This window comes from Cetorhinus maximus, chromosome 22, assembly GCF_964194155.1.
Source record: "Cetorhinus maximus chromosome 22, sCetMax3.hap1.1, whole genome shotgun sequence".
Classification (NCBI taxonomy): Eukaryota; Metazoa; Chordata; class Chondrichthyes; order Lamniformes; family Cetorhinidae; genus Cetorhinus; species Cetorhinus maximus.
In genome coordinates, this window is record NC_135900.1 from 57,223,221 (window position 1) to 57,248,425 (window position 25,205).

At 40.3% G+C, this 25,205-nt stretch overlaps 1 protein-coding gene across 3 annotated transcripts in view; it reads right to left on the minus strand.

The window, feature by feature from the left end:
• The window catches only part of cadps2 (Ca++-dependent secretion activator 2), a 782,646-nt gene that overhangs the window by 94,759 nt on the left and 662,682 nt on the right, over nucleotides 1-25,205 (minus strand). For 2 of the 3 annotated variants that reach the window (XM_078568371.1, XM_078568373.1), the window contains 4 exons: nucleotides 24,219-24,338; nucleotides 14,556-14,711; nucleotides 7,092-7,239; nucleotides 616-690 (listed from right to left, as the gene is read on the minus strand). In XM_078568371.1, the coding sequence (XP_078424497.1) occupies nucleotides 616-690; nucleotides 7,092-7,239; nucleotides 14,556-14,711; nucleotides 24,219-24,338 (499 nt within the window). The remainder of the gene's footprint in view (nucleotides 1-615; nucleotides 691-7,091; nucleotides 7,240-14,555; nucleotides 14,712-24,218; nucleotides 24,339-25,205) is intronic. The other variant, XM_078568372.1, reaches the window with a different exon arrangement.

A 25,205-nucleotide genomic window follows, 5' to 3' on the forward strand; every position in this document is an offset into this window, starting at 1 on the left:
CATAATTTCAACTCGCCCAAAACTCAGCTTCTTGTATCCTTTTCCTCACCAAATCCTCATTGTCAATCACTCCCATCTGACACTTCAAGTTAAACATTTTTACCCTGGTTTTTAAATCACTCTCATCTTACCTCTTTCCCACTCTGTGGCCTTCTCACATGAACTCTCTGTTGTGCCAACTCTGATTACTGACTGCCTCGTACCCACAAAAAAGGAAGAACTGACACACTCTTTGATGTATCATAGCTAGTGGGTAACTTCTGTGGTTACAAAGATAAACAGTAAACACTAGAATATACAGTGAATCAAGAAAGGACCCTGGGATTTGTATAATTTATGGTATCTGGTGTGTCTGTAGAAATCAGAAAGAGGAATTCTCTCAGTTTGTGGCACAAAGGCTACCAGGCAGAAATTTAGCTGTTTTGAAGGCTGCAAAAGGCCCACACCGAACCCAACTATGTCTAGGTTTTAATCCACGAAGTGACTTGACATCACCATGCCTTGAAGCAATGATTGGGAGCAAATAGAAACTCGCTGCACTTTCACATCCTTTAGGCAGTGCAATAAAGAGCAAACACTTCACAGCAATGGCAAGCTCCTCAAATCATTTCTTACCTTTGAAACCAGGAGGGAAATCATTTCTTTGAAGGTTTCTTCAATCAAATCATCGATCTTTGAGTGATACTGCTGCTGTAATTTGAAGAAGAGAATAAAGTTGTAACTTGACAGAGAAAAGAAGAAGCGATTGTGAAAACAATGTCTTGTTCCATCTCAAACACAATTAAAAACTATAATTGGGAGATTTCAAATAGAAAACCTTGAACACAATCTCCCCACCCAATGCTGTTTTACATTCAGTGCTAGAAAGCTTCCCATGTACACTGTCGCGTTAAGCAGCTAATAGGTCTATTATCTGAGTGAATTGAGTTGTAGACCTCATTCAGGCACAGGAATGTGAAGGATACTTTTTTGTCGGCTTCATTGCAATTAGGACAGCCATGTGCTTTTTCTAAAGACCCATCCAGTTGGGTAAATGAAAGGCTAGGAGAAGATTCAATTAATGCAACATTTTATGTCTGACAACTCTCTTTCTTAAGTCATTTAAGCTGTTCTGTGAAAAAAGGAGAGACCCTGATTGTTAGCTACACAAGGGACTATGCATTCACACAGCAAGCAGCAGTTCACTTGGGTTCACAGAATTCTTGCTGGAAATAAATTTAGCTTAAGGTGAAATAAAAATTTTTTCTGTCAACAAAGCAGAAAGGTTAGTAACAAATTAACAGGTGATACACAGTCATATAAAGCATTCTCCAAGAACTTAATTCTTCCTTTTTCTTTTCGTAAATTGCTAAGCTTTAAATTGTTATGATTAATAAATAATCTAAAAGGCCCCATCTTTCATTAAAAGCAGCAATATTATTGTCTCCATAGTCTTGACTGTCATTTGTAGGGAGTCTTATTTATAAGGGCTAACCTGTCAAAATTCAAGGACATTAGAGTATAGGACCTTAAATATGGTTTTCAGGCATGTACATTAAAAATATCAAAACTCTTCAGTTGTCAGTTAACTTTCCCTTCATTCCTTAATTATAGTGGTCCAAAACATTTAAGGGCAAAATCATTATTCTTTATACAAACTGGTAACATAGTCAATAGCTGCCTTTAATTAACTACATGTTCCCCACTCTGTGCTGTACAATAGAAGCCTGATCATTTAGACATTGCATGTCTGCCCTTAGGAATTCTCTCCCGAAACTACTTTGCCTTGCTACACACACAACTTCCACCTGCCTTCAAAAGCCTCCTAAGAACCTTTCACTTAGTTTGTGCCTTTGATTTCTCCCTCGCTACTTCATCCTTTTCATGTCTCATGACCACCTTTCTGCCTTGTTGAGTGTTCAAAGATGCTTCTTCTACATGAGGAGCATAATACAGATGTACGTTGTTGTCCTTTGTTACGAGTTACACTCCAACTGCACAGATCTACACCCAATGTTTTTAAGAACATGCTGTTGCTTTATGGACGAATCCAAATTGAAACAATGCCAGTTTTCAGCACTATGAAAGGAGCAGCCTATCACTTCTACTTCCTGCAGTGCATTCAAATTATGATAACAGTAATGGATTACTTAATTTCAGTTTAATTACACAACTTTCCACAGAATTAGGGCTCACAAATGAAGCCAATATTTATGGTTATTCCTAAAAACAAAGTGAAATATCACAACAAATTGCATGTTGGTACAGGTTGAAAATTAAACTTTTTGCTAAGTTTTATCTTGCACAGTCTTCCTCTCAAAGTAATTTTTCACTGATCAATACATTAAGACTACATTCTACATCTATGGCACAGAGCTTTGCTGATTTTCATACACTTTCTATAATATCAGAAAAAGATGGCATGAAAGAATAAAATGGTGTCCCATTGCTTGCTGGATATATGTACCAGCTGATGTGGAACTCAACCACACATTACAGAAGGTCCTGAGCTTGAGCTCAAATGAAAAACAGGACACTGCAATTGATCGCAAACTTCTTGGACTAAGGAGCCATCAGGGCCTTTGGTTGCAATCATTATGCACTAACCCTGCTGGAAAGCATGCATATGTGGACATCAGATTATGACAGGATTGGATTTTGTTGTGAGGCCCCTTATGAGTGAATTACTTGTGAAGTACATCATCTTCAAGTTCCCCTCCAGGCCACACACCATCCTAACATAGAAAAATGTTGTCGTTCCTTCTTCCGTTGCTGGGTCAGGATCCTGGAATCCCTTCCTAAAAGCACTGCAGGAGTAACTTCACCACAAAGACTGCAGGGGAGCAAAAAGGCAGCGTCCAAGAGATGGGCAATAAATGCTGGGCTTGCCAGCAGATGTCAACCTATCATGAGTAGGCATAATATCTGATTTCCCCATTACTCAACTCTCAGGATCTGAGGCCAATTGTTGAGCACTACATTAGTCACAGTTGACAGCAGTTAACTGAGGCACAGACCAGTCATGCATCAGCATCTTTAGAACAGCAGAGGGAAAAAATTAGGGAAAGCAAACTGTCCTCCTTCCACTAAGACTAAGATGTAAATCAAGCCCAAACTAATGGGGTACCACCTTCTCTTCTTTGGTTTTTGTTAGGCTCCTAAGTACTGTGGAAGTCCCAAGGCCATATCAAGAGGGTGAGATTTTACAGAAAATTGCCCACATTACACAGAGAGGCCATAGGGACCGTGGAGTGGGAATATTCATGTAGGTATAGTATGGGAACGTTTTGAGTTTGAGATTAAGATATCATGTAGAATTGGGTACCGGAAGTTTCAATTTCTACCTCCTTTATGATGCATATGACCTGCTTTGCAGAGAAATGAAAGGGCGTTTTGGTTATTGACTAGGCCAGACAGTAGGACTGCAACAAATGAGATGTCTGTGCAACACAGATATGCAGGATTATTGCGTACATAGTGTAGAAATGTAACGTCACCGATTGTTTTCGGTGCAACTTCTGACAGGTGCTGGAGAAAGGAAATGATTCCTTTCACACATGTTATGAAATATGTAAAAACATCATTGTACATTGTTTCCTTTCTACTATTATTCTTTTTGCACCTCTGAGTGCCAGTATACACTCAAAAAAAGAAATAAAATCAGGCTCAAACTTAACAACAAGTAAGATAGCCTCAGTTTTGTTAATGCCTTTGGCATTTGGTTTCAGTGAAAGTCTGAGGTTTCTTGGCGTGTGCGGCTTTCCAAATCATCCCATCAGAAATCCCAAAATTTGCTTTGGCCATTCAAAGCTGAAGTTCCCATTCAGGTTTAAAGGTCATACTGAGCATCTCTTCTTCGTTAAAAATGCAGTTTAATGATAAGATATAAAATAATCAAAGCCAACACTTACCCATTGCTTACTAAACTGGAACCGGAGATGGGAAACACAAATGAAGAAAACAAGGCGGAAGACATGAAGAAGCAAAAGGACAACGATGAACATTAAGCCAAAATTCAATTGAATCTGTAATTCATGAGGGTATGTCTTAAACTGAAAATAAATTAATCTTAAATGATGACATTAAAAGCCAACTAAATGAGAAAAATGGATGAGAAGATATATCCTTGTTGGGTCAGACTGAATGTAAGCAAAATAAACTGTGTTTGAACCCCATGAGCTGTGGAAACAAACAATTGCTTCTCCATATTTTACATCCTAAGAACACAAAAGACAATGGGCAGAATCTAATGAGACCCTTGGAGGCGGGTTTGGAGGCAGGGTCAGGAGCAAAATAGGAAAAGTTGCCATTGGCTTGACAGACTGGCACATTCCTGTCTCTGGATGATCTTGTCAGAAGTGGGTGAGCTATGGAAGCAGTTTCCTGTCTGGCAGCAACAGGTAGCCAATAATTACCAACGATAAGGATAATTGGGAGATTGGGAGGGCTGATCTGGGATTTTCCCGGTGTCTAAGCAGCTGAGTGCTTAACCTAGAAGAGGCCTTCCAGCAGCCAGCCAGGGGGTCAGTGGAGCTGGAGGCTCCATGGCCCAATGACTCTCTCATGAAGGATAGGCCACACCCACAACATAAACCAATTCACAGAAGGGATTCCCCCTCTGTTGCAAGGGGCCTACCAGTTTTGACCCTCATTACTTTCAATGTTGATGCATGCCTCTCAAGGTACCTCCATGTTGAGGCGCCCTCACGCTCTCCTTGCTGCCTGCACAGTGCTCATCTCTCCCGGTGGGGCTGCGGCCTTCCAAAGCAGCAGGCCCTCTGATTGTCCCCGGAGCCTCAGGAACTCATCTGCCCTTCTTAATGGGACAGGGCATCAAATTGGAGCTTCTTAACTGGACGCCTTCAGGAAGATCTCATAGGCAATTGGGACTCTTAGTCAACTGGGGACAGGATCTACACTTGCCCCGATAGAAGAATATTTTCAAAGATGGTAAGATTCCAGTCAGTGACTAGAAACTTGTGCCATTTTTCTAACTTCAAACCGATTTGTGAAATAACAAGGCCATAAACTACGTTCCTTCAGGGGGAAAACAAAGCAATTTTCTTTCTTTAATTTTCCTGGATCTTACACCATCTCAGAGTGTCTTAATCAGCCCCCACTGCCAATGCTGTTTTAAAATGAACCATTAGAACACGTGCAATGGAAGCCGAGAGCAACTCTCCCTCCTGCTTTCTCTTCCTGTGGAAGGGGTGTTCTGCCTACTTGATGCCTATTCACACAGCATGGTTGAGAATTGGAAATCATGTGAGGGGTAATCAGAGCTTGATGCAGCCTTTATAAGTTCAATTCCATCTGCCAGGAAACAAGAAGCTGATCCTAACCAACTAATGCATAGGTTTTGTTGTAATAATGGGGGAAAACATTCAATCACATAAACAGATCATTTAGTAACTACTGCAGAATATTTTTCAATATGTGTTCAGCTAATTAATGACTGTTAAATAGTAATTTAAATATATTTTAAACCACAGTCACAAACATACGAATGAGGAGCAGTAGGCCACTTAGCTCCTCGAGCCTGCTCTGCCATTCAACAAAGTCATGGCTGATTTAATTGTAACCTCAACACCACATTCCCACCTACCCCCAATAACCAATACAAACATGTGTGCGCCATTTTGTGAATAGAATGGTAATGGTGAGATAATACATAATATCATCTAATCTTTCTAATTTTTCCTTCATTTCATTTTTTTCCCTGACAATAGTGCGTGGTTTTCACTAAAGGTGGAATTATACAGCAATGAAGATTTTTAAAAAATTTAACTTCATTGTGTGATAGAATCTGTGGTTTCAGAGTTTGTAATTTTTGAGATAGACTCTAACAGAAAAGAGAAACTGAAGGAGGGAACGGAGAAAGGAAAATTGACCCTTCCATTTCTGAGACTGTAAATGAGATTGGAATGCAAAACTTGAGGAGACAATCTGGTTGAAACTATATAAAAGGACACAGAATCATCACAGCTCAGTAGATGATCCCATGGTGCAGTACAAGCAGGTTGAAGATGATATAGGCTAGACCCAGAAGCTGAGACTAGGCAGCTACACAGCTTCTTCAGCTGGTTGTGTTATTTGAAGATACCATTGGTGGTTCTATTCCATCCAGACCCTCATAAGCAGAGAGATGAAGATGTTCTGCAGACATGTGCCATTTTTAGTGAAGATTGTGCCCATGGAACTCGGATTGGTTGTACACTACTGTAGCTGGGGATCAGGTTAAACCCTAGAAGGAGAGGGCCTGAAATTCTTCGTGAGGAAGATAGAGTTTAAGGACTTTGTGGGTAAGAATGATGACATAAATGCTGAGTGGACTGCTGAGCCAATTCGTAAGATCTGTTAGTTATATCTGCCATTTAATGTGCAAGTTAATATTTATAATCAACTGCAATTTGCCTATTAAGTCATGTTTAACTTATTTTGGTTCTGGGTTTTAGAGTATAGGTGCTTATCCAAGATATTATTTAGTGTTGCCTTGTTTGACTCTTGTATATTAAAAATTCTTTTGTTTTAAACCATGGAGTCTTGTGGTTTCCTTCTTTCAGTAAGTAACTGACACTTTGGATTTCTTTTATATAAAAAATAGTTACTGATCTCAGTGGAGACCATAACAATTATATAAGATCACTTTTTTTGACTATGCAATTTCAAATTGTCCTTGACTTTTCTTTTGCTGCGCGCAGAATGATTTCTACTCTGGGATTATACTGAGCCCAAATTCCTAATACTGTTTCCCTATAAAGCAAATCAAAGGATATAGTCCCTGGTTTAATTTTAAACAATGAACCCAGACAGGTATTGCTACTGGAAATTCTAACCACCAGGAAACAATCCCATAAGATAAGCCATTATTCATTCCCAAGAGGCATGTGATTGGGGCCTTTATGGAGGGAGATTTGGCTACTAGTAGGACCTTTCACTTCAAGATAACCCAAGATATAAATACAATGCTTTGAAATATTCCATCTTTTGAAATATTTGTTAAATTAAGTCCAAGTGAAAACAGCTATTTATAAAAACTGTAAAACACTCAATGCAAAAACAGTGAAAAACACAAACAGAAGTGAAATAATTAATTAAAAATCAATGTTTACCTCTTGTGCACCTTCTAAAATGCACAGTTTTGTAGATTGTTTCTTGGCGTCCACAAGCACATTGATCATTGTACAGACAGAAGGAGGAACACGCAAATCTGTTGACTTGCTCATTTTTTGTAACTTGACTTCAAATGCAACTCTTGTTCTGTTTAATACAAACAAAAAAAGCACAGTCATTCAGTCATGGCTGTTACTTATAAATAGTTGCTGCTAAGCCACAAATAGTAAAAGAATTAGGAATATGAAAGCTGATAGGTGCAAAGTAACCCACTTACAATTAGTTCTGATAAATGTAAAGGTGCCTCTTTTATTGTTGGTGGGTAAACATCCTAGCCCGCACATGCCAGCCACACCCAATTGCATGGCAGTCTGTTTACAGACCTCTGGGAGGTGTATGAAGTAGTTAACAAATCACAGGCTTTTTTATTTCCTCGCATTGCTCTTGCCCCACACACTTTGTACCACACATTGTGACCCAGCTGAGTTAAACAGCCCAGTGATGTGAAGTCAAGTCATTGCACATTGATGCTCCAATATGCTAACCTACTGTCTAAACTCTTTTCAACATCAAACACCTTCCATGATTGAAAATACTCTCAACTACTCAAATGTAAAATATTGTTGGCAAAATAAATTCTGAAGACTGAATTCCTCGTGCATTATCAATTAAGAAATTAAACACTTCCGTCCACATTTAAAATGGAAATAAATGACTTCAGCTGCAGTAAACCTATGAAACATTGCCTCTTTTTAATGCTATGTGTGTGCTCCTCTGTGATATGGTTAAATATGTACTAGTGATCAAAAGGGAACACTTCAAACAGCAAGGCGGTCAACACAATTATATCACTGGAGCAAATTTACCACTAAATTTTTTAAATGGTTTTAAATTTACCACTAAACCCTGCGTTAAAATTTTCCTTTAAGAGGGCATGATCCAATACAATGAGTGGGCTCTGTAATCCCATCCAAATTAATGATTGGAAGAGTGTACACATCAATGTAAATGATCGCAAGCAAAGTCCCCATTAAAATTCTTCATTAGGCTGATATTTAGCTTTAAAAGCATTTGTGAGCAAAAACTATTGCAGTGGGGATACAAACACTTGGAATCAATAACTACCCCAAACCACCCCCCTGCCCCCCAACCATATGCTTCCATGGGTCATTAAAGTAAAGCCATCACTGGAAACCTGAGGCAGACCGGCTGATCGGAAGGATGAGACTGCCATCCCATTCTGTTAATTTGCCCGTTGTTTTGAATTGTCCATAAGGTAAAGGTAAGGTGGGTGCCATTATTGAAATTCATTTAATTTCTGTTAATTTTGTTTTAATTGTTTTGTTTCTCTGGTGCCTTTACAGCTGTCAAAGCTGCTGCCTAGGCTCAGTTGGCAACAGAGAAGTATTACTGTTGGCATGCTGAACAGGAGATTGGTTGACACACTGCCACCTGTTAGTGTCTCAAAAGGATTCCCTCAATTAGACCCAACTGTCTTCAATCAGGTTTGAATGTGGAGAGGGTCCCCCAGGCTGCTGTTGCACACCTCTGGTAGCCGTTTTCACTGCAGCAGTAGTAGTGTCATAGAACAGATTGTCAGTCTGCTTGTAGGAATGCTGCACAATGTATAAAGACACTAAGAGTTGTTAACACTCAGAAAAATGTACTGTTTTTTAACTCACACCTTTGCATTACTATATTTTTCTTGCTAATTTGCTTTCCTTCCCAAAAGCACTGAATGCTTACTAGAGTACAATTCCATAATCACTGGAAGCCCTCCAGCATCTTGTCTATGGAGCCATTTCTCATCTGTGAACTTAGACAGGATATTTGGTTGCAGGGGCATTATAACTGAGCCCAGTCACAAGATCACAACATAGACATTGATGTAAAAGACCATTCAGTTCATCTTAATTCAGCCACCCAGAAAGATCCTAAAGCCCTACCATTTTTAAAAGGGTCCAGGGTTCACACCTCCCACCACCCTTCCTACAACTCTATTTCATACACTGATCATTCTTTCTGTAAAAAAGAAAATCCTAATATCAGTCCTAAATTTGCCTTTTGCTAGTTTAAAATCAGTGGCCAGAGTTTTATGTGACCTCGCATATGCCAGCTGAGAAGTCGGGGGTGAGCCTGCCTCTGCATTGGCCATGTTGACCAGCAGCCACTTTATGGCCATTGGGCTGTTAAATGGCTCAAGGCAGGACTTATACTCCAATCTGGGAGGATGTCCCACTTCCAAGAGCTGCCAGTCAATCAAATGGCTGGCAGTTCTCTAGACCCAGCTAGGGGCAGTGGCCACTGCAGGCAGTGCCCAAAGAAGAAATGCTATGAACCTGTGGACTTGAAGGTAAGTTCAGGGTTTCGCCAGGAACAGGCTGGCAGGTCCCGGCAACGGGGTTGGGGGACTGGGTTCATCAGGGTAGGGAGGGAATGCTGGGAGGGGTTGGTGGGGGAAACTACCTTCGGGAGAGGCCTCCATTGGCCTCCCGACCAGGAGGAACCCACCCTGCCCCATACTCCCAAACCCTAGAAAGGCCACCAGATTCACCCTGTGGTGGCAGGAGGCCCTTAAGGCCATTAGCTGGCAACATGTGTCTTAATTGGTCCACCCAATGTGGATAAAACTCCAGCAGAGATGGGTAGGTGACGGGCACAACATCACTGCCATGGTGCCTGCCAACCCACTCCCAGAGGGGTTTGGGGTAATATGAAATACCGACTAATGTCCCCTTGTCCTACTCTCATTATTTAACTTAAACTAACATTCTACTTTTACCTTTTCCATTTCCTTAACAACTTTTATACTTCTTGAAGGTCAGTGTTCAGATGTTTCCTCCAGGATGAAAAGCTCAGGATTCTCCTCACACAGTCACATTACAGATCAACCATGTGACTTTCTCTGCACTGCCATTAATGATTAAATGTCTCCTTGTGTCTTGGCAGCCAGAACTAGGTGCTATGTGATCAGACAAAGCATTGTACAGTTTCATCATGACTTCTTCTGACTTGGACCCTACTGGTCTGGCTAAGTAGTTCAACATTCTACTGGCTTTGCTGCATTATATTGCTGCAAAATGTTGAACTTTAAGCCTATTAAGAATCCCAACATTTTCAAATGCATCTTTAGTTATTCAATTCGGTAAACCACATTGTAGTCTTCCCACAGTCTGCCTGGGTTGTCACCTCTGTGAAGTAGTAGACCAGGTTGATTAGCAGGATCTCCCTCTAATGAATCCATACTGTTTGCTATTACTATCTTACAGATAATGCTCAAGTTTATACTTGTCTAACAATTCCATTATTTTCATGAAATGGATTTAAAGATTAATAGGCCTGTAATTGTGTCTTTTTTGTCCCTCTTTTTGAATATGGGTAACATATTAGCCTGTTTTCAATACATTGGCACCCCATCAGTGTCCATTCACTCTCTCAATGATTATCAGTGCCTCACAAAGTTCTTCCCTAGTGTCTCACGACACCCTCAGATGAAAAATACCCATTGTTGGGTTTTGAGCCCTATTAGTCCGTCTACTACTTCCATCTTACTCAAATTAATGTCAATGATTTTGCTCAGATTAGCTTTTTCAATGTGGAACATTGCTCATGACTCATGGGATTACTTGGAGGAAATAATCATTCACAATATTTACTATTTTTGATTCATTCTCAGTCTCAAACCATTTATACTTTAAGATTTTCATGGCTTCCCTAACTGTCTTCTTACTGTTGTAGTACTGAAAAGATATTTCTTTTTAGTCTTCATCCTATCCTTCTTTCACTTTGCCCTTCACAGACCAGGAACCCAACTAGTCAGCTTTCTGGTCTATAAGGCTCTCAGCTACTCACTGGATAAACTTGACGAGCTATCAGGGGAGCTGTGTATCAGGATAACAGAAATAAATACCTTTTATACACAAGTAACCCAGCCCCACAAACCTAAGGCTTTCATTAACCCATCTCTCTCTCAACAGCTGTGATTACTATTCTTTAAATAGGTTTATGGAACTCCAACTGAAAGGATTATATTCCCTGGAGACAGCATTTCTCCTTTGTTGTCACATCCAGGGAAGTTTGGGGGGGTGGGGGGGCTGGTGGTTAGGGAGGGCAGATATAGCTTTTTAACTTGCTCCATAAAGCACAGTTTGGTTTACTTGAATATGCTTCTTCATCAAGTTTATTTTTCTTTTAATTGTAGCTTTGCAAAGATTTGCCTTACATTATCAATCCCTCCCAGGTCATACAAACCAGGATGATCCCATTGCAATGCTTGGTGTGTGTTAAGTTAAGCAAGATGATCTGGTAGCTGTTAGACACCACTGTTGATCCTAGTGTCCCGAGGTTGCTAAAGGAGGAGGGGGAATGTAACCAGCGACGAGTCCTGCATCTGATCATTTTCTGGGACCCCTCTTGAAATGTGCAGACAGCATTACGCTCAGCTATGTTGCAGCCCCACATCCCCATTTCCCTGCAGAAAAAACACCCTTCTAGCACTCTCTGCCTAGACTCTCATATTCAGAGTGGCTACTTGGCAACATACCAGCAGAAGACTGGTACCAAGAATCTTTGTACATGTGTGAATTGTTATACTCATAAGAGGAGGAAAAATGGGAGTATGAAATAAAACTACTACCTGCTTTCAAAAGTTTATTATCTTCATCTTTGAAAAATACCTTAATCAACCTTTCATGTCACTTGGAAAGAATTTATAAAACTGATTTTAAAAATAAGTTGCGAAAGTTTGATCTTTCAAATTGCACAGTGCAGTTTTAGATATTCAAAGTATAATTTGGAATACAGAGCCAAGCACATGAAAGCAATTCCTTTAACTGTATATATGTGAGTGGAATATCCCTCGACTTGCATGGTTGTGCAAAAGCTTCATTCTTGCACTTGGATTATTCTTTAAAAATAGTCTGTGAAATATTTAATTCTAAAATCAAAGATCAGCAAGGTGAAGAAAATCTTTCAAACAATGTACAAACCAAGTACTGATCACTCTGAGTAGGGAATCTTATTAGCAGGACCCATTAAACATCTGGGACTTGTTTCTCTTTTTGACTGAAGAGGGAGTACAAACAACATCACTGGAAGAATTGACTGAGAGGAATTATTCAGTCTGGCACTAAGAGAGAGCTGACTTACTTCAAACAGTTTAAATAACAAGAATCCTGCAACACCCTGGATTAAATGACTACCTGCTGCTCTTAAATGCGGTCCCATTGTGTTCTGCCACTAACTTCAGACTGCCAGAGGTAGAAGTCTGGGAACAGCTCATTTCACTTATCCTCTTGATCACAGCTAATTAGTTGTCAGAGGAGACTGGATGAAGGGGAAAAAAAGTGTATCTAAACTTTCAATTTAAAAAAAATCAAAAATTAAATGTTTCACAGACAATTGAAGAGCATTATGGGTGTATGGATAAAACCTCTGCAAAAACACTTACTACAATTCTAATAGTGATGTTTCTTCTTTAACAAACCATCAACCAAATATACATAATTTACTTATGTTCTTCCCTGAAGAGTTACACTAAATATATTGGCCTAGGAATTTAGTTGAACAATACCAGTTTTCCAAGTGAAATAAGCACTGTTGGACCCATACGACATGTACTGTGGGCATGTTCAGTTGGCACCGGAAGTGTACCACACCCAATACTGATTAGAGAAACTATGTAGTCGTTCAGGGCACCTGCCAGAAATGGGCATGAGTCTCGCTGCTTATCTAAATTAGGGCGCAATGCATGTTTGAGACCCTTTTGTGATAGCAAGTGCCATTCACTGCGGGCACTGTTCTCTGGTGCACAGTAATAATCCTTAAAGGGAGCCTCCAAGCAACCAAAAAGGTAACTTAAACAAGCTTACCCAAATGTAATCCTGGAACCTGCTGCCAACCCACACTCGCACACCCCCTTCCTGATTGCTCTCCTTCCCTGAACTCATCTTTGTCTCTGGCCAATTGTGCTGTCCCTCTGTGAGTTGCTCCAGGGCATGGCTGGGGCCCATAGCTCACCTGTGACATACCAAGGAGGGCAGTAGTGCTACTGCCAGCCTTTTTAACCACATGCAGTATCTGTTTCCTCTGGATTGTGCCCAGTGTCAGGTGAGATTCAATTTCTAGGCCAGTATCTCTTTAGAAAATCTCATTTTATGATTTACACTTCATCGAACAATACTGAAGAGTGCTACATTATTGTGTTAACCTGTCTCGCAATATCAGTTTGGACAGCCCTACTGTAGATGAGGGTAGTGCAGGTGATGTAGTTTATATGGATTTCAGCAAAGCCTTTTGACAAGGTCCCACATGGGAGACTTATAAAGAAGGCAAATGCACATGGGATACAGGGTAATTTGGTAAGGTGGATTCAAAATTGGCTTAGTTGTAGGAGGCAGAGGGTGATGACAGAAGGATGCTTTAGTGACTGGAAGCCAGTGTCCAGTGGTGTACCACAGGGATCTGTGCTCACTCCCCTATTATTTGTTATTTATATAAACGACATAGATGACTATGTGGGGGTAGGATTAGTAAGTTTGCGGATGACACAAAGATTGGCCGGGTGGTTAACAGTGAGGTTGAGTGTCTTGAGCTACAGGGAGATATAGACGGGATGGTCAAATGGGCAGATAAGTGGCAGATGGAATTTAACCCTGAAAAGTGTGAGGTGATACACTTTGGAAGGAGTAATTTGACAAGGAAGTATTCAATGAATGGCATGACACTAGGAAGTTCTGAGGAACAAAGGGACATTGACGTGTGTGTCCAAAGATCTCTGAAGGCAGAGGGGCATGTTAGGGGGGTGGTGAAAAAGGCATACGGGACACTTGCCTTTATCAATCGAGGCATAGATTACAAAAGTAGAGAGGTCATGTTGGAGTTGTATAGAACCTTAGTGAGGCCACAGCTGGAATACTGTCTGCAGTTCTGGTCGTCACATTATAGGAAGGGTGTGATTGCACTGGAGGAAGTGCAGAGGAGATTCACCAGGATGTTGACTGGGATGAAACATTTAAGTTATGAAGAGAGGTTGGATAGACGTGGGTTGTTTTTGTTGGAGCAGAGAAGACCGAGGGGTGACCTGATCAAGGTGTACAAGATTATGAGGGGCGTGGACAGGGTGGATAAGGAGCAGCTGTTTCCCTTAGTTGATGGGTCAGTCACAAGGGGACATAAGTTCAAGGTGAGGGGCAGGAGGTTTAGGGGGAGATGTGAGGAAAAACTTTTTTACCCAGTGGGTGGTGACGGTCTGGAATGCGCTGCCTGGGAGGGCGGTGGAAGCGAGTTGTCTCACATCTTTTAAAAAGTACCTGGATGAGCACTTGACACGTCATAACATTCAAGTTATGGGCTAAGTGCTGGTAAATGGGATTAGGTAGGTAGGTCAGGTGTTTCTCACATGTCGGCGCAGACTCAATGGGCCGAAGGGCCTCTTCTGCATTGTATGATTCTGTGATACTTACCTTTTTACACAGGCCTCGATCATATCACTGGCCATAAGTTTGAGCCTCTGGTCCAAATGCTGGGAAAATTCAGGTTCTGGCCAGTGCAGATCATAAACAAACATCTGCAGTGCATCCAACTTCCAAAAGAGATCCTCAGATGTGGAAGAGCCATTCCTAAAATAGAAAAGTATTGTGAGATATGTGAAACCATTTACTTCACAAAGCATGCCACTGCAGAACAACTAATCAGTAAAATAGTCTAACTACAAACAGACAACAGCAAAGTAACATCTATCACAAACACAGGTATTCAATACGTGGGGTGTCATTGATAATAGCTTGTTATGTGGGTCCTCATCACTGCCTTTTACCCCTGGGGAAATGGTATGGAATACAGAGAAGCATTTCTTTTATCTGACAAGTTATTGGTAACAAGTAGCTGCCCTAGTGTTATCTGGTTGATGAAGATTCAATAAGGAAAGCAGACAAAGCCCAAAGTTGAACTATAGCAGGTGATAACAGTTTGAAGAGTTTACAGTTCAGAGCAAGGCTTGGTAAAATGACTGAACCATAAGGCTGAAACACTCCTGATTCCTAATTAAACAGTTAATGGGTCAATATGGGAAATCCTGTGGCAATGCTGTAACTACCTTGACAATTATTCAAATATTTCAGACATGATTAAGCACTTGATAACAATTCAGACCAGCTCATTATTGATTGGTCAAGCTATGTACAATTATTGGAAATAAGTGATATTAAATGCATTTCCAAAAAGAAAATTCACAGCAGCAAACTGACTGCAAAAATCCCTGATGGCTTAGCTCCTTTAATCAATGAATGGCAGAATCATACAGATTAAAAGATCCAAGTTTGCTTCTCCTATTTGGGCTTAGTGGGTGGTGCTATCATTCACTTCAGCACCCCCAAGTTAGGGAAGTAAAAATTGGTTCGGATCCTCTTTCCTGATCGCTGCTCAAATAAAGCTGTTGGAATTGCTTATGGATGTCAGGGTGAAGATAGGTTCAGGTTTGGTTATGAAGTAAGTATAGTCAAATAGACCACTGAGCTGACCTGTCTAGGTTTATACATAAAAAATAAGATTAAGCAGTGCCTATGGAACCATATCCCAGTAATGATTCAATGCCCTTAGGGGAAAAGGAAATAATGTTTACAGAGAAAAAAAAATTGTTTTAATTTATACACGCAAATGACTGTTACTCTTAATCCCTGATTCAAATTCTAATGTGGAACTAGAAAATACCAGGTGCTTAGCAAGTGACAGGTAAAGATTCAGGAGAAATTATGAACATAATGTTGCTCATACAGATCCATTCGCTTGACTTTCTGAAAAAATTATATCTGAACGTGGTACTTATCCCTGCACTTGGAGAATGTGAAACAACTGATCAAAATGTTTATCTCAAATCAGCCCCCACCCCTCCCCTCCCCTGCCAAACCACCTCCAGTCCTGAGTGGCAACAAATAATTGTCTTTGTCATTGTATTCCATCAGATCCAATTGTATGATGTTTGTCAGAATAAGAAACAACAAATGTGACCAAAAAGAAGTTAGGTAATTAACATTATAAACTTCTAAGTGCGTTGTTTAAGGTAAAATAAAGAAGTGAAGGAGAGAAGGCTCCAGGGATGTTGAGAAGCAGGTGTGAAAGGATTAAAGGATTAACTCAATGGTCAGGGTTATTCAAACACTTGTGTAATCATGGAGCTGTGGATAGGGCAATTTACATCTTGATTAGAAAAGGTACCTTCCTTTGAATTTATGATTAAAGGGTTGGTGGGTTGATCTGGGAAATGTATTGATCCCACAACAATATCCTGGTTACTTGGTATTAGTTTATTTATCTCAACTAAAGTCACAAGTGGTCAAAAATACTGCACACGTAACTGTCCTACATCTGCTATTTATTTAGACATATGTGCATCGGCATATTACGCAGAGAATAATGGATCCTTGGAAGTGAATACAAGGCAGTAATTTAATCGTGGGGTTCAGGTGACATCATAAACCACGAGCAAAACTCACATGGTTTGCAACTCTAAATTTAACCCCATAATTAATTGACAGTCTTGAAATTGCTCCTTACTAGCAACTAAAATTTAAAATGTCAGGAATCATAAAATTGCTGCATAGCCAAGTGGTTAATTTAGTTTTTGCTTTATTCTTGTGCTGATGACTGGTGGTGCCAACCAGGAGTGTAACAACAACTTGCATTTACATAGCGTCTTGAATGTAATAACACATCCCAAGACATTACACAAGCATTAAGCTCCATGCCACTAATGCACATTAGTTTACATATCTGCATTTGACAATAAGTAAATCATATTCATTTTTACTTAGAACCATAAAAAAGTTACTGCACAGAAGGAGGCCATTCGGCCCATCTTGTCCATGCCAGCCCCATGATACCCAGGTGCCCTTTCTAATCCCATCTTCCTGCACCTGACCCATAGCCCTGCAGTTTACAGCACTTAAGGTGCAGATCCAGGTACTTTTTAAAAGAGTTTAGAGTTTCTGCCTCTACCACCAACTTGGGCAGTGAATTCCAGACACCCAGTACCCTCTGCGTGAAAATGTTCTTCCTCATGTCCCCCCACACCTTCTGCACTTATCTTGAATCTATGTCCCCTGGTTCTAGAATTCTCCACCAAGGGAAACAATTTTATCCTGTTCACTCTATCTATTCCCCTCATAATTTTGTCCACCTCAATCAAATCACCTCTCAGCCTTCTTTGTTCTAAGGAGAATAACCCCAACCTATCCAATCTCTCCTTGCAGCTACTTGTGATTGGTTGAAATTATTTAACCAAAACATATGTCTTTAAATAGGCTCGTTTACAAATTGAGCCATGGAAAGATGACCAGGACATCACTTGATATTTTAAAATTCTAGCATTAAAAAGCAGTTCACTTCAATCAAATGATTGAAACTTACAAAACGTAAGGTTAACTTTAGGCTAATTATGCCCTATGAAAGTAGAGTATAATTAACCTAATTCAAAAAAAACCTCCCAACCAAGCTAATTAAAAGAACTTTATTTCTCAACATTAGGTCCTGACATACTCTCTCTTCAGCACTCTCCCTCCACAAACACCTGCCAATAAATCGCAGAGCTCCCCATGTCCCCACATCAAATTCTGTGGGTCAGATTCCCATCGGATCACTCAGTGCCAATCATTTGAGGTAGAACGGTTTGCAGAACGCTGTACCACCCAAATGTCTCCCAGATATTAATAAGTTCCAATAAGGCACTGGAAAATCAGGCAGCAAGAATAATTGGGCAGGACTTTTAGGTCGACGTGCAGGTGTGATTGGCGGGCCTGGGAGTGGCTGGGGAACAGACCGTGTTCGACCGCTGACCACGATTTCATGCTGGCTGGCCAATTAATGGCTCAGCGGTGCTGGGGTGGGGGTGGGGGTGGGGGCGGGAGCAGGGCAGGCGCTGATGGAAGCGCGGGTGCAGGGGAGCGCACAATGAAAGCTCCCTGAAGGCAGAGAGTTGCCTCAGGGAACTGAAGGATTCAAAACCAATAAATAAAGTTTTTAAATGCAGAAATAAATAGTCCACCCATCACACTCAGCCACCTGAACATATATGTAATTAAAAATTCTGTCCATACATTTTTATTTTTTTTAAATTTAATAACGGAAACCTCATCCCGCCCTTGGATGAGGTTTCATGAAAAATGCAAAGTCTGCCTGGCAGGTTTGCCTGTCCGCCAACCGTAAGGTTGGACGGACCACGAAATATTAGAGACAAGTACAACTTTTAAATGCCTCTTAATTGTCGGCGAGTATGCTTCCGACTTTTGTGCGGGCCCGTGGCCCAAATATCGCGCGAGCACGGGATGACATCGGGACGCTCGCCCGATGTCATCTCGTACAATTTTGTGTCCGATCGGGTCAGGCGTGCGCCCGCATGTCAACCTAAAAATTCTGCCCATTGATGCCAATGGTAATTAACCCTTTTAGTGCTCACTTCCAGCAGAAGCTTTTGAGGTTTTCTACTAAAGTGTGGAGGTGCCACCACTGGACTGGTGACAGGGTACTCATAGTACCAGCCCTTGATTTTTCTCAAGAGATATCCAAACTTGGCCTTTTCTAATTAGCCTGTTGATTCTTGCGTGATTAAAAGCAGACTTTTGAGCACTTGCTTCTTTCTTTCTACTTTTAGTATCATAGGGCAGAATTTCATGGCCCCATCGCAGCAGGGGCAGGACTGGAAAATGCAGCGGCCGCCCAAAACTCCATTGACTTCGGTGGGACTGAAAAAACCTGCCAGCAGGAGGGGCTGTAAAATTCCACCCATATGCTCTGAGTCCACTGATGCAAAATGCAGGCAAGTTCCCCATTTTAATATTTTATTGTTTTTTGTCTATGCTTCCCACCAAACCTTCTCACTGCTCTTCCTTGTTGCCACTGCCAACGACCATGTTGCCATCCTCCTCAACTTTTTGGGGCTCCTGACGACCTTGTAATAGATATTTGACTCAAATAATATTAGGTCCAAGCTGATGTGAATATTTTTTGTCTCACCTCAGAGTCCCTGCAGTTAGAGTTTCAGAAAGTGGATAATTCCTGTGTCATTGTAAGTTAGGTGGAGAGGACCTGTTTCCTCTAGTGGGAGATTCAAGAATAAGGCAGCAGAGCCTGAAAATCAGGGCTAGGTGATGACAGGAAACACTTCTTCACACAAAGGGTAGCAGAAATCTGGAACTCCCCCAAAAACCTGTTCAGACTAGGCCCAAGTGAAAATTTCAAAACTGAGATTTTTTTTAGGTTAAGGGAATTAAGGGAAACAGAATCAAGGCGAGTAAATAGATTTAAAGTATAGATTAGTCATGATCTAATTGAATGGTAGAACAAGCTCGAGAAGCTGAATGGCTTCTGCTGTTCGTACGTTCCACACAGCTTACAGAGTATACTGATACAGAAAATTAATATTTGAATCTAATATATCCTTAATATCGACTATATAATTACCTTGTGATGAACACTGGCTCACTAAGTGGTTGAAACTGGGCATCTACACATGACAGAAATGATCAATATGGAATGTCTCAAAAGTTTAATAATCTAAAATCCTGATTATGACTATTTATCTAATGCATTGTCAGCGCTGGGTTAATATAAATGTGAGTACATCTTTGCTGCTCAGTAAATCTTTTATTCCCAATCCAAAAGATAGATTAGACCATAATAATTGTAACAGTAAACAGATAGTTACAGTTACTGGATGGTCATTAAAAACAATTAACAGTGACACAGAAATTAGTGAGCTGTCTGAAACTCCAACAGCAGTGACTCAAAGTTGAGACAAAACATTCACTTCAGCTCGATTCTGATATTCTTTGAGTCTGAAAATTACTGCAAGTGATGTTCTCATATGAACACTTGATGCATTCATATCAAATTCCTGTTTCCGTTATTTTAATAGATGCATTAGCCCACTTATTTTCAATGAATATGTTCAAATAATGGACATGGAATTTGATACCACAACATTAAATCTGCATACAATTATGTCATTTACAGTGATTTCCAGTCTGTAAAGCTTAAATGTCCTCTGCAGAGGAACTCTGATGGAATCGCCATTGCTTTATTTAATGGACTTTGGTTGATCAATCATTGTGAAACAATCCTTTACAACACAACTCTCTTTAACAACCCACAAAGTGTCACACATTGAGAGTTACAATCACTCATTTTTCTTTATAAATGTAGCCTAATTTAATGTCTATTTCTCTTGAAAATTAACAGAGGTCCACATATATAAACAGACCTGCAAGCTATGTTGCCACTGTTATCATAAACCTTGCTCCTAATGTTTTCTGGAAGTCTATTATCTCATGTTCCGAATTTTTCCCTTTTAACAGCTTTTGGTTATGAATAAACATGTTTTCATCATGTCCAATATTTTTAGTAAATAACACAATAAAACTGTCTGGAAAACTAAGATTAAGTGCAGATAACAATCCGTTATTCTAAAAACTTCAAATTTTAAAAGCAGCTCTCCATATCATCTTAAAGGGACCTGCGCCAAACTGCATACACATGGGAAATGGCAAAAGGAGAGGAACACACATGGGTTCTATTCTGTAACCGGGGACTGTGAACTAATTAGCGCATTGAGTTTTTAACCTCATACTTTAATTAGCTCTTTGTCCTCTATGTCAGCATGCAACCTTTGTGTTGACAAACATATTAAGAGTTTGCCCAACTTTAGTAGGCTTATAAACCAATGCTCATTGTGAAAACAATGGAAAACTAAATCTCCTAAACTGAACTGAAACCCATTCAGAAAGGGATCAGCTAAATACAAGTGCTAGCTACACAGATCCAGATTTGTGTAATGAAATATGGAGCAATCAATTTCCGAGCAAAGACGGCGTGCAAAGAGGACAAAAGACACATACCAGACATATGCACACACATTCAGAGTCATGTTGTTCTTCACAGTGAAAGACGGATACCTGATACTTCTACCTGGCAGACAGTACAGATATCGTGTGGCAGCAGGTGATTGGCAGGCCGTATGACATAGATATATGAACTTCTTTAATTTATACTGTAACTAACATTAAAACATTTGGATCTGGGTTGTTTTAAGATAACTTAATTTGTGGACTAATTAAGAATCGCCCCTTTAATGTTGCTAGGTTTTGAAGTCTGGTCTACAGGAATCACGCCAATAAATCAGTGAGCCGGCCGTCAATTTATTTGAAACTACTGCATTATGCATGTTACTGGCTGTGAGTGATGGCAACTTCTAATTGCAAGCAATCCACAGTTTTGATGAGTTATCAACTGTACAGGAAGTGTTTGCAACAACTAAATTCCCCCTCGCAATTATATCAAACATCTGTACAGAAGGGCATCAAGCCAACAGGATTACATGCTTTCAACTCACAGATCATATTCCTCTTTACAAATACCAACAAGTCATTGATTGTTTAATTCCACATTGCTCTCTTGACTGTGGCATAAATATTTGCACCATATTGGCACAATATTTCAAAAGTTAATGTTGACCACCTGCCAATTGATTTGAAAGCCTTTGCTTCAATTTCATTGAACCAAAAGCTTAAATATGACAAAAAAACCCACAAAATTATTTCCAAAACTGTTGGGGAGAAATGGGTAGCAGAGGTTCATTTGTTGGTTGGGGCTTGAACCTGCACAAGAAGCAACACTAAAAGTCAGAATAAAACACCAAAATTGTCAAGATTGCCTATTTAAATTAGGTTAAAGAGGATAGCCATGTCACTTAGATTCTTTTCATACATGTCTTTCTATAATTTGATATGACATTTTTGAGTGGGCCATTTCTTGTAAAAATTTTTGTAATAAAGTGGGGGGGGGGCGGGGGAGAATGGAGGTTCCATCATTCAAAGGCACTCAGTGCTTGATCAAAGGACCCGGCAGCAGGATGGGGAGAACCGTGGAAAGCCACTTCCTACCCTTGCTGCAGACTCCCCTACCACTGGGACCCCCACTTTGCCAACGTTCTCCTGTGCCTGGGTCTCCCCTCTATCTGGGGACTTAGTGTAAAACTGGCAGCAGCCACCACCTCCCTGGTGGAACTGTTGAGTAGAGAAGAGCTGCCCACCTCTGATAGGCTAGCAGCTCCGCAGGGCGCAACTTTCACTCCTGGGGTCCTTGATCCCAGGGATTCCCGGCACTGGCCTGTCATGTGCTTGAGTGGCACAAGATGGGGAAGGCCTTCTCGAAACAAAGGAGTCTTGCTGGCTCTTCAGCTGGCAGATGAGGCTCCTGTCACATCCACAAGATTCCGCTTACAGATACAAATAAGCACAGTACATGCTGATGTGGTAGGCACTGTTTAGTTAGCAATTATTAAAAATAACATGTTTCTTTGGATGACATTTGCAGTGTACAAAATAGTAATACTATTTAGTTTACCTGTGTAGTTTATCTATATAGTAATCTTTTCATCATTGTTATCTTTCTTTCCATTGATTTTAACATTTGATTTCACTTTTTTCCTTTCTTTTCTTTCCATTTACTTGATTCACATTTCTTATCTCTCAGTGTTTAACATTCTTATTGTTATCACATTTTTTTTTACTCTAGATATTTTTCTCAACTCCATTTTCTCAGCCCATGTGTGTAGGTGATTTCTCTCTCCCTATGAAATTCTGGGAGGGACACTGACATACAAACATACAAACTTACAAATTAGGAGCAGGAGTAGGCCATTCGGCCCCTCAAGCCTGCTCCACCATTCAATAAGAATGAATAAGGCTGATCTGAATGTAACCTCAATCCCACATTCCTGCCTACGCCCGTTAACCTTTCACCCCTTTGTTAGCTCTGCCTTAAAAATATTCAAAGACTCTGCTTCCACCGCTTTTTGAGGAAGAGAGTTCCAAAGACTGTCAACCCTCAGAGAAAAAATTCTCCTCCTCTCTGTCTTAAACGAGCGACCCCTTATTTTTAAACAGTGACCTCTAGTTCTAGATTTTCCCACAAGATGAAACATCCTCTCCGCATCCACCCTGTCAAGACCGCTCAGGATCTTAAAGGTTTCAATTAAGTCACCTCTTACTCTTCTAAATTCCAATGGATAAAAGCCTAACCTGCCCAGCCTTTCTTCATACCACCCGTTTCTGGTATTGTGCAACCATTTACTGCCTAAATCAGCTCAGAAGGGAGGCTGATTAGATTTAAAAATTGGTTTCTAAATCTGTTGTAGGATACTTATTATAATTGCCATAGCGATGCCGATGAAGCCATGTACATGCATGCCAGTCCCATTGCTCAAGGCATTGAAAGACCTAGCTTTCAAGGGACTACTAGAGGCTAAACATTTTGTTCTTTTGGATTAGAAAGAGCAGGAGTTTCTCCTCTGGGCCCACAAAATTGGCGCATCGCCATTTCCTGCCCTGGCATCCATTCCCCACAACAGGCCTTCTCTTTTGGCCAATTCTCCACCTCCAGAAGCCAATGAGCTGCGTCTGGGTACATGTTTGCCCCCCACAGCTCACTGACAAAATGCTAATGAGGCCAAAACACGAGAGTGGTTCATCCTCCCAAGTGGAGGCATCTCAGGCGCACCTTTCTTATTGTGCCTGTTCGCCACCCAGGCCAAAAACCTCCCATTACTTATAAAAGTAGAGTAACCTCATTTCAGTGACATAAGTCTGAGGGTAGAATGGAACATTTTAATTACTGCTTTACTTTTTACAGGACAAAGTACTAATTGCAACACAAAATCATAGCCTCTGTCCCCTCTGTTGATACCCATTTTCTTACGATATACAGGATAGATATGTCAAGAAATCATCCTTAAACTGAAAGTGAGTCTTGACTTTCAATGTTCCTCTGTACAAAGACTTTAATAACATAATGATGAGTGATTTAGATTCAGTATGAAATGGGAATGTTTAGACCATTATGTTTCAAATATTTGTTTCTATTTGCAGCAGTTTTTGCATGCACTGGCTCCTCTATAAGCAACCAACAATCCCCTGTAGACATCTGAATGCTGATGAACTAAGATGCTCAGACAGCAAAGACAGGTTATAAACTTGTATCATGCCTGCAACCAAACACACACATTAAGCACAAGCGCAAGTGCACATTGCATGCAGACTTCACAAGCAAGCGGCTACACAATTCTGCAGTATACACACGTGGAATCATATAAAGAGGCCATCCAAGATGGTGGAGAAAAGCTAGGCATTGGTGGAAGATTAAGAGGCAGACTTGGGACTTTTGGTAGGCTCACATTAGCGAGATTATTGGTGAGGTTCCTGTGGAATAAATAATCATGAGAACATCAGTGGAATCAAACTGCCAGAGTTAAGTGAAAAAAAAAGCAGTTCATTCAATGCAAAGGGGAGGGAGTGTGTTCCAACTCAAGCAAACAGGTTGACTTTCAGTTCATAATAAATTGACTCACAAAGATCAGCTGGATTTGCTAAGCAACTAGATTACAGAATAACCTTTTAGAAGAAGATACAAAGATTAGCAAAAGTCACCACTTTATGAAACCAACATTAGAGGTGATAACATTTAAGACTGATTTGAAATGATAAATGGTGCACAGTATGAAGGTAATTCAGTGAAGTTGCTGATGATCCATATGATCACACAGATTGTTGTATGTCCAAGAATATATCATTCACAAATTTTCACATCAGTCCCTCAATCAGCTATTGCTTAGAATTATTCTGAGATATAAGTATAGCAGACCTTATCTGATACATCCCCATTTAGAATTACAAAAGGCATTATTGGATATTTTAGTTCATGTTTTCTCTCCCCCCTCCATTTTCTCAGTTTTGTCCCAACGACTTGTCTCCCTACAGACCTGTTCAACTAGGAAATCTGCAAAGTCCTAGTTTATGGTAATAGATTCCTCCAAAATTCACTTTCAATCTTCCCAGCTTTTCTAAGATTGAATTCCATACAGCAAAGTATGGTGACGACATTCAAATTATTAATACTCCTGAAGAATGAGGCTGTTGAATTTTCAGGTTCTGTCAGCAAAATCATGTTATTCTTCATGGGAGCTGATCCACTGAGTGATTCTATGGATTGAACAAATAATGTACGAAAACACCTTCCAATTTCAAGCTGTGCATTCGTACAAGTTAGAGTTTCACATACACACTGCT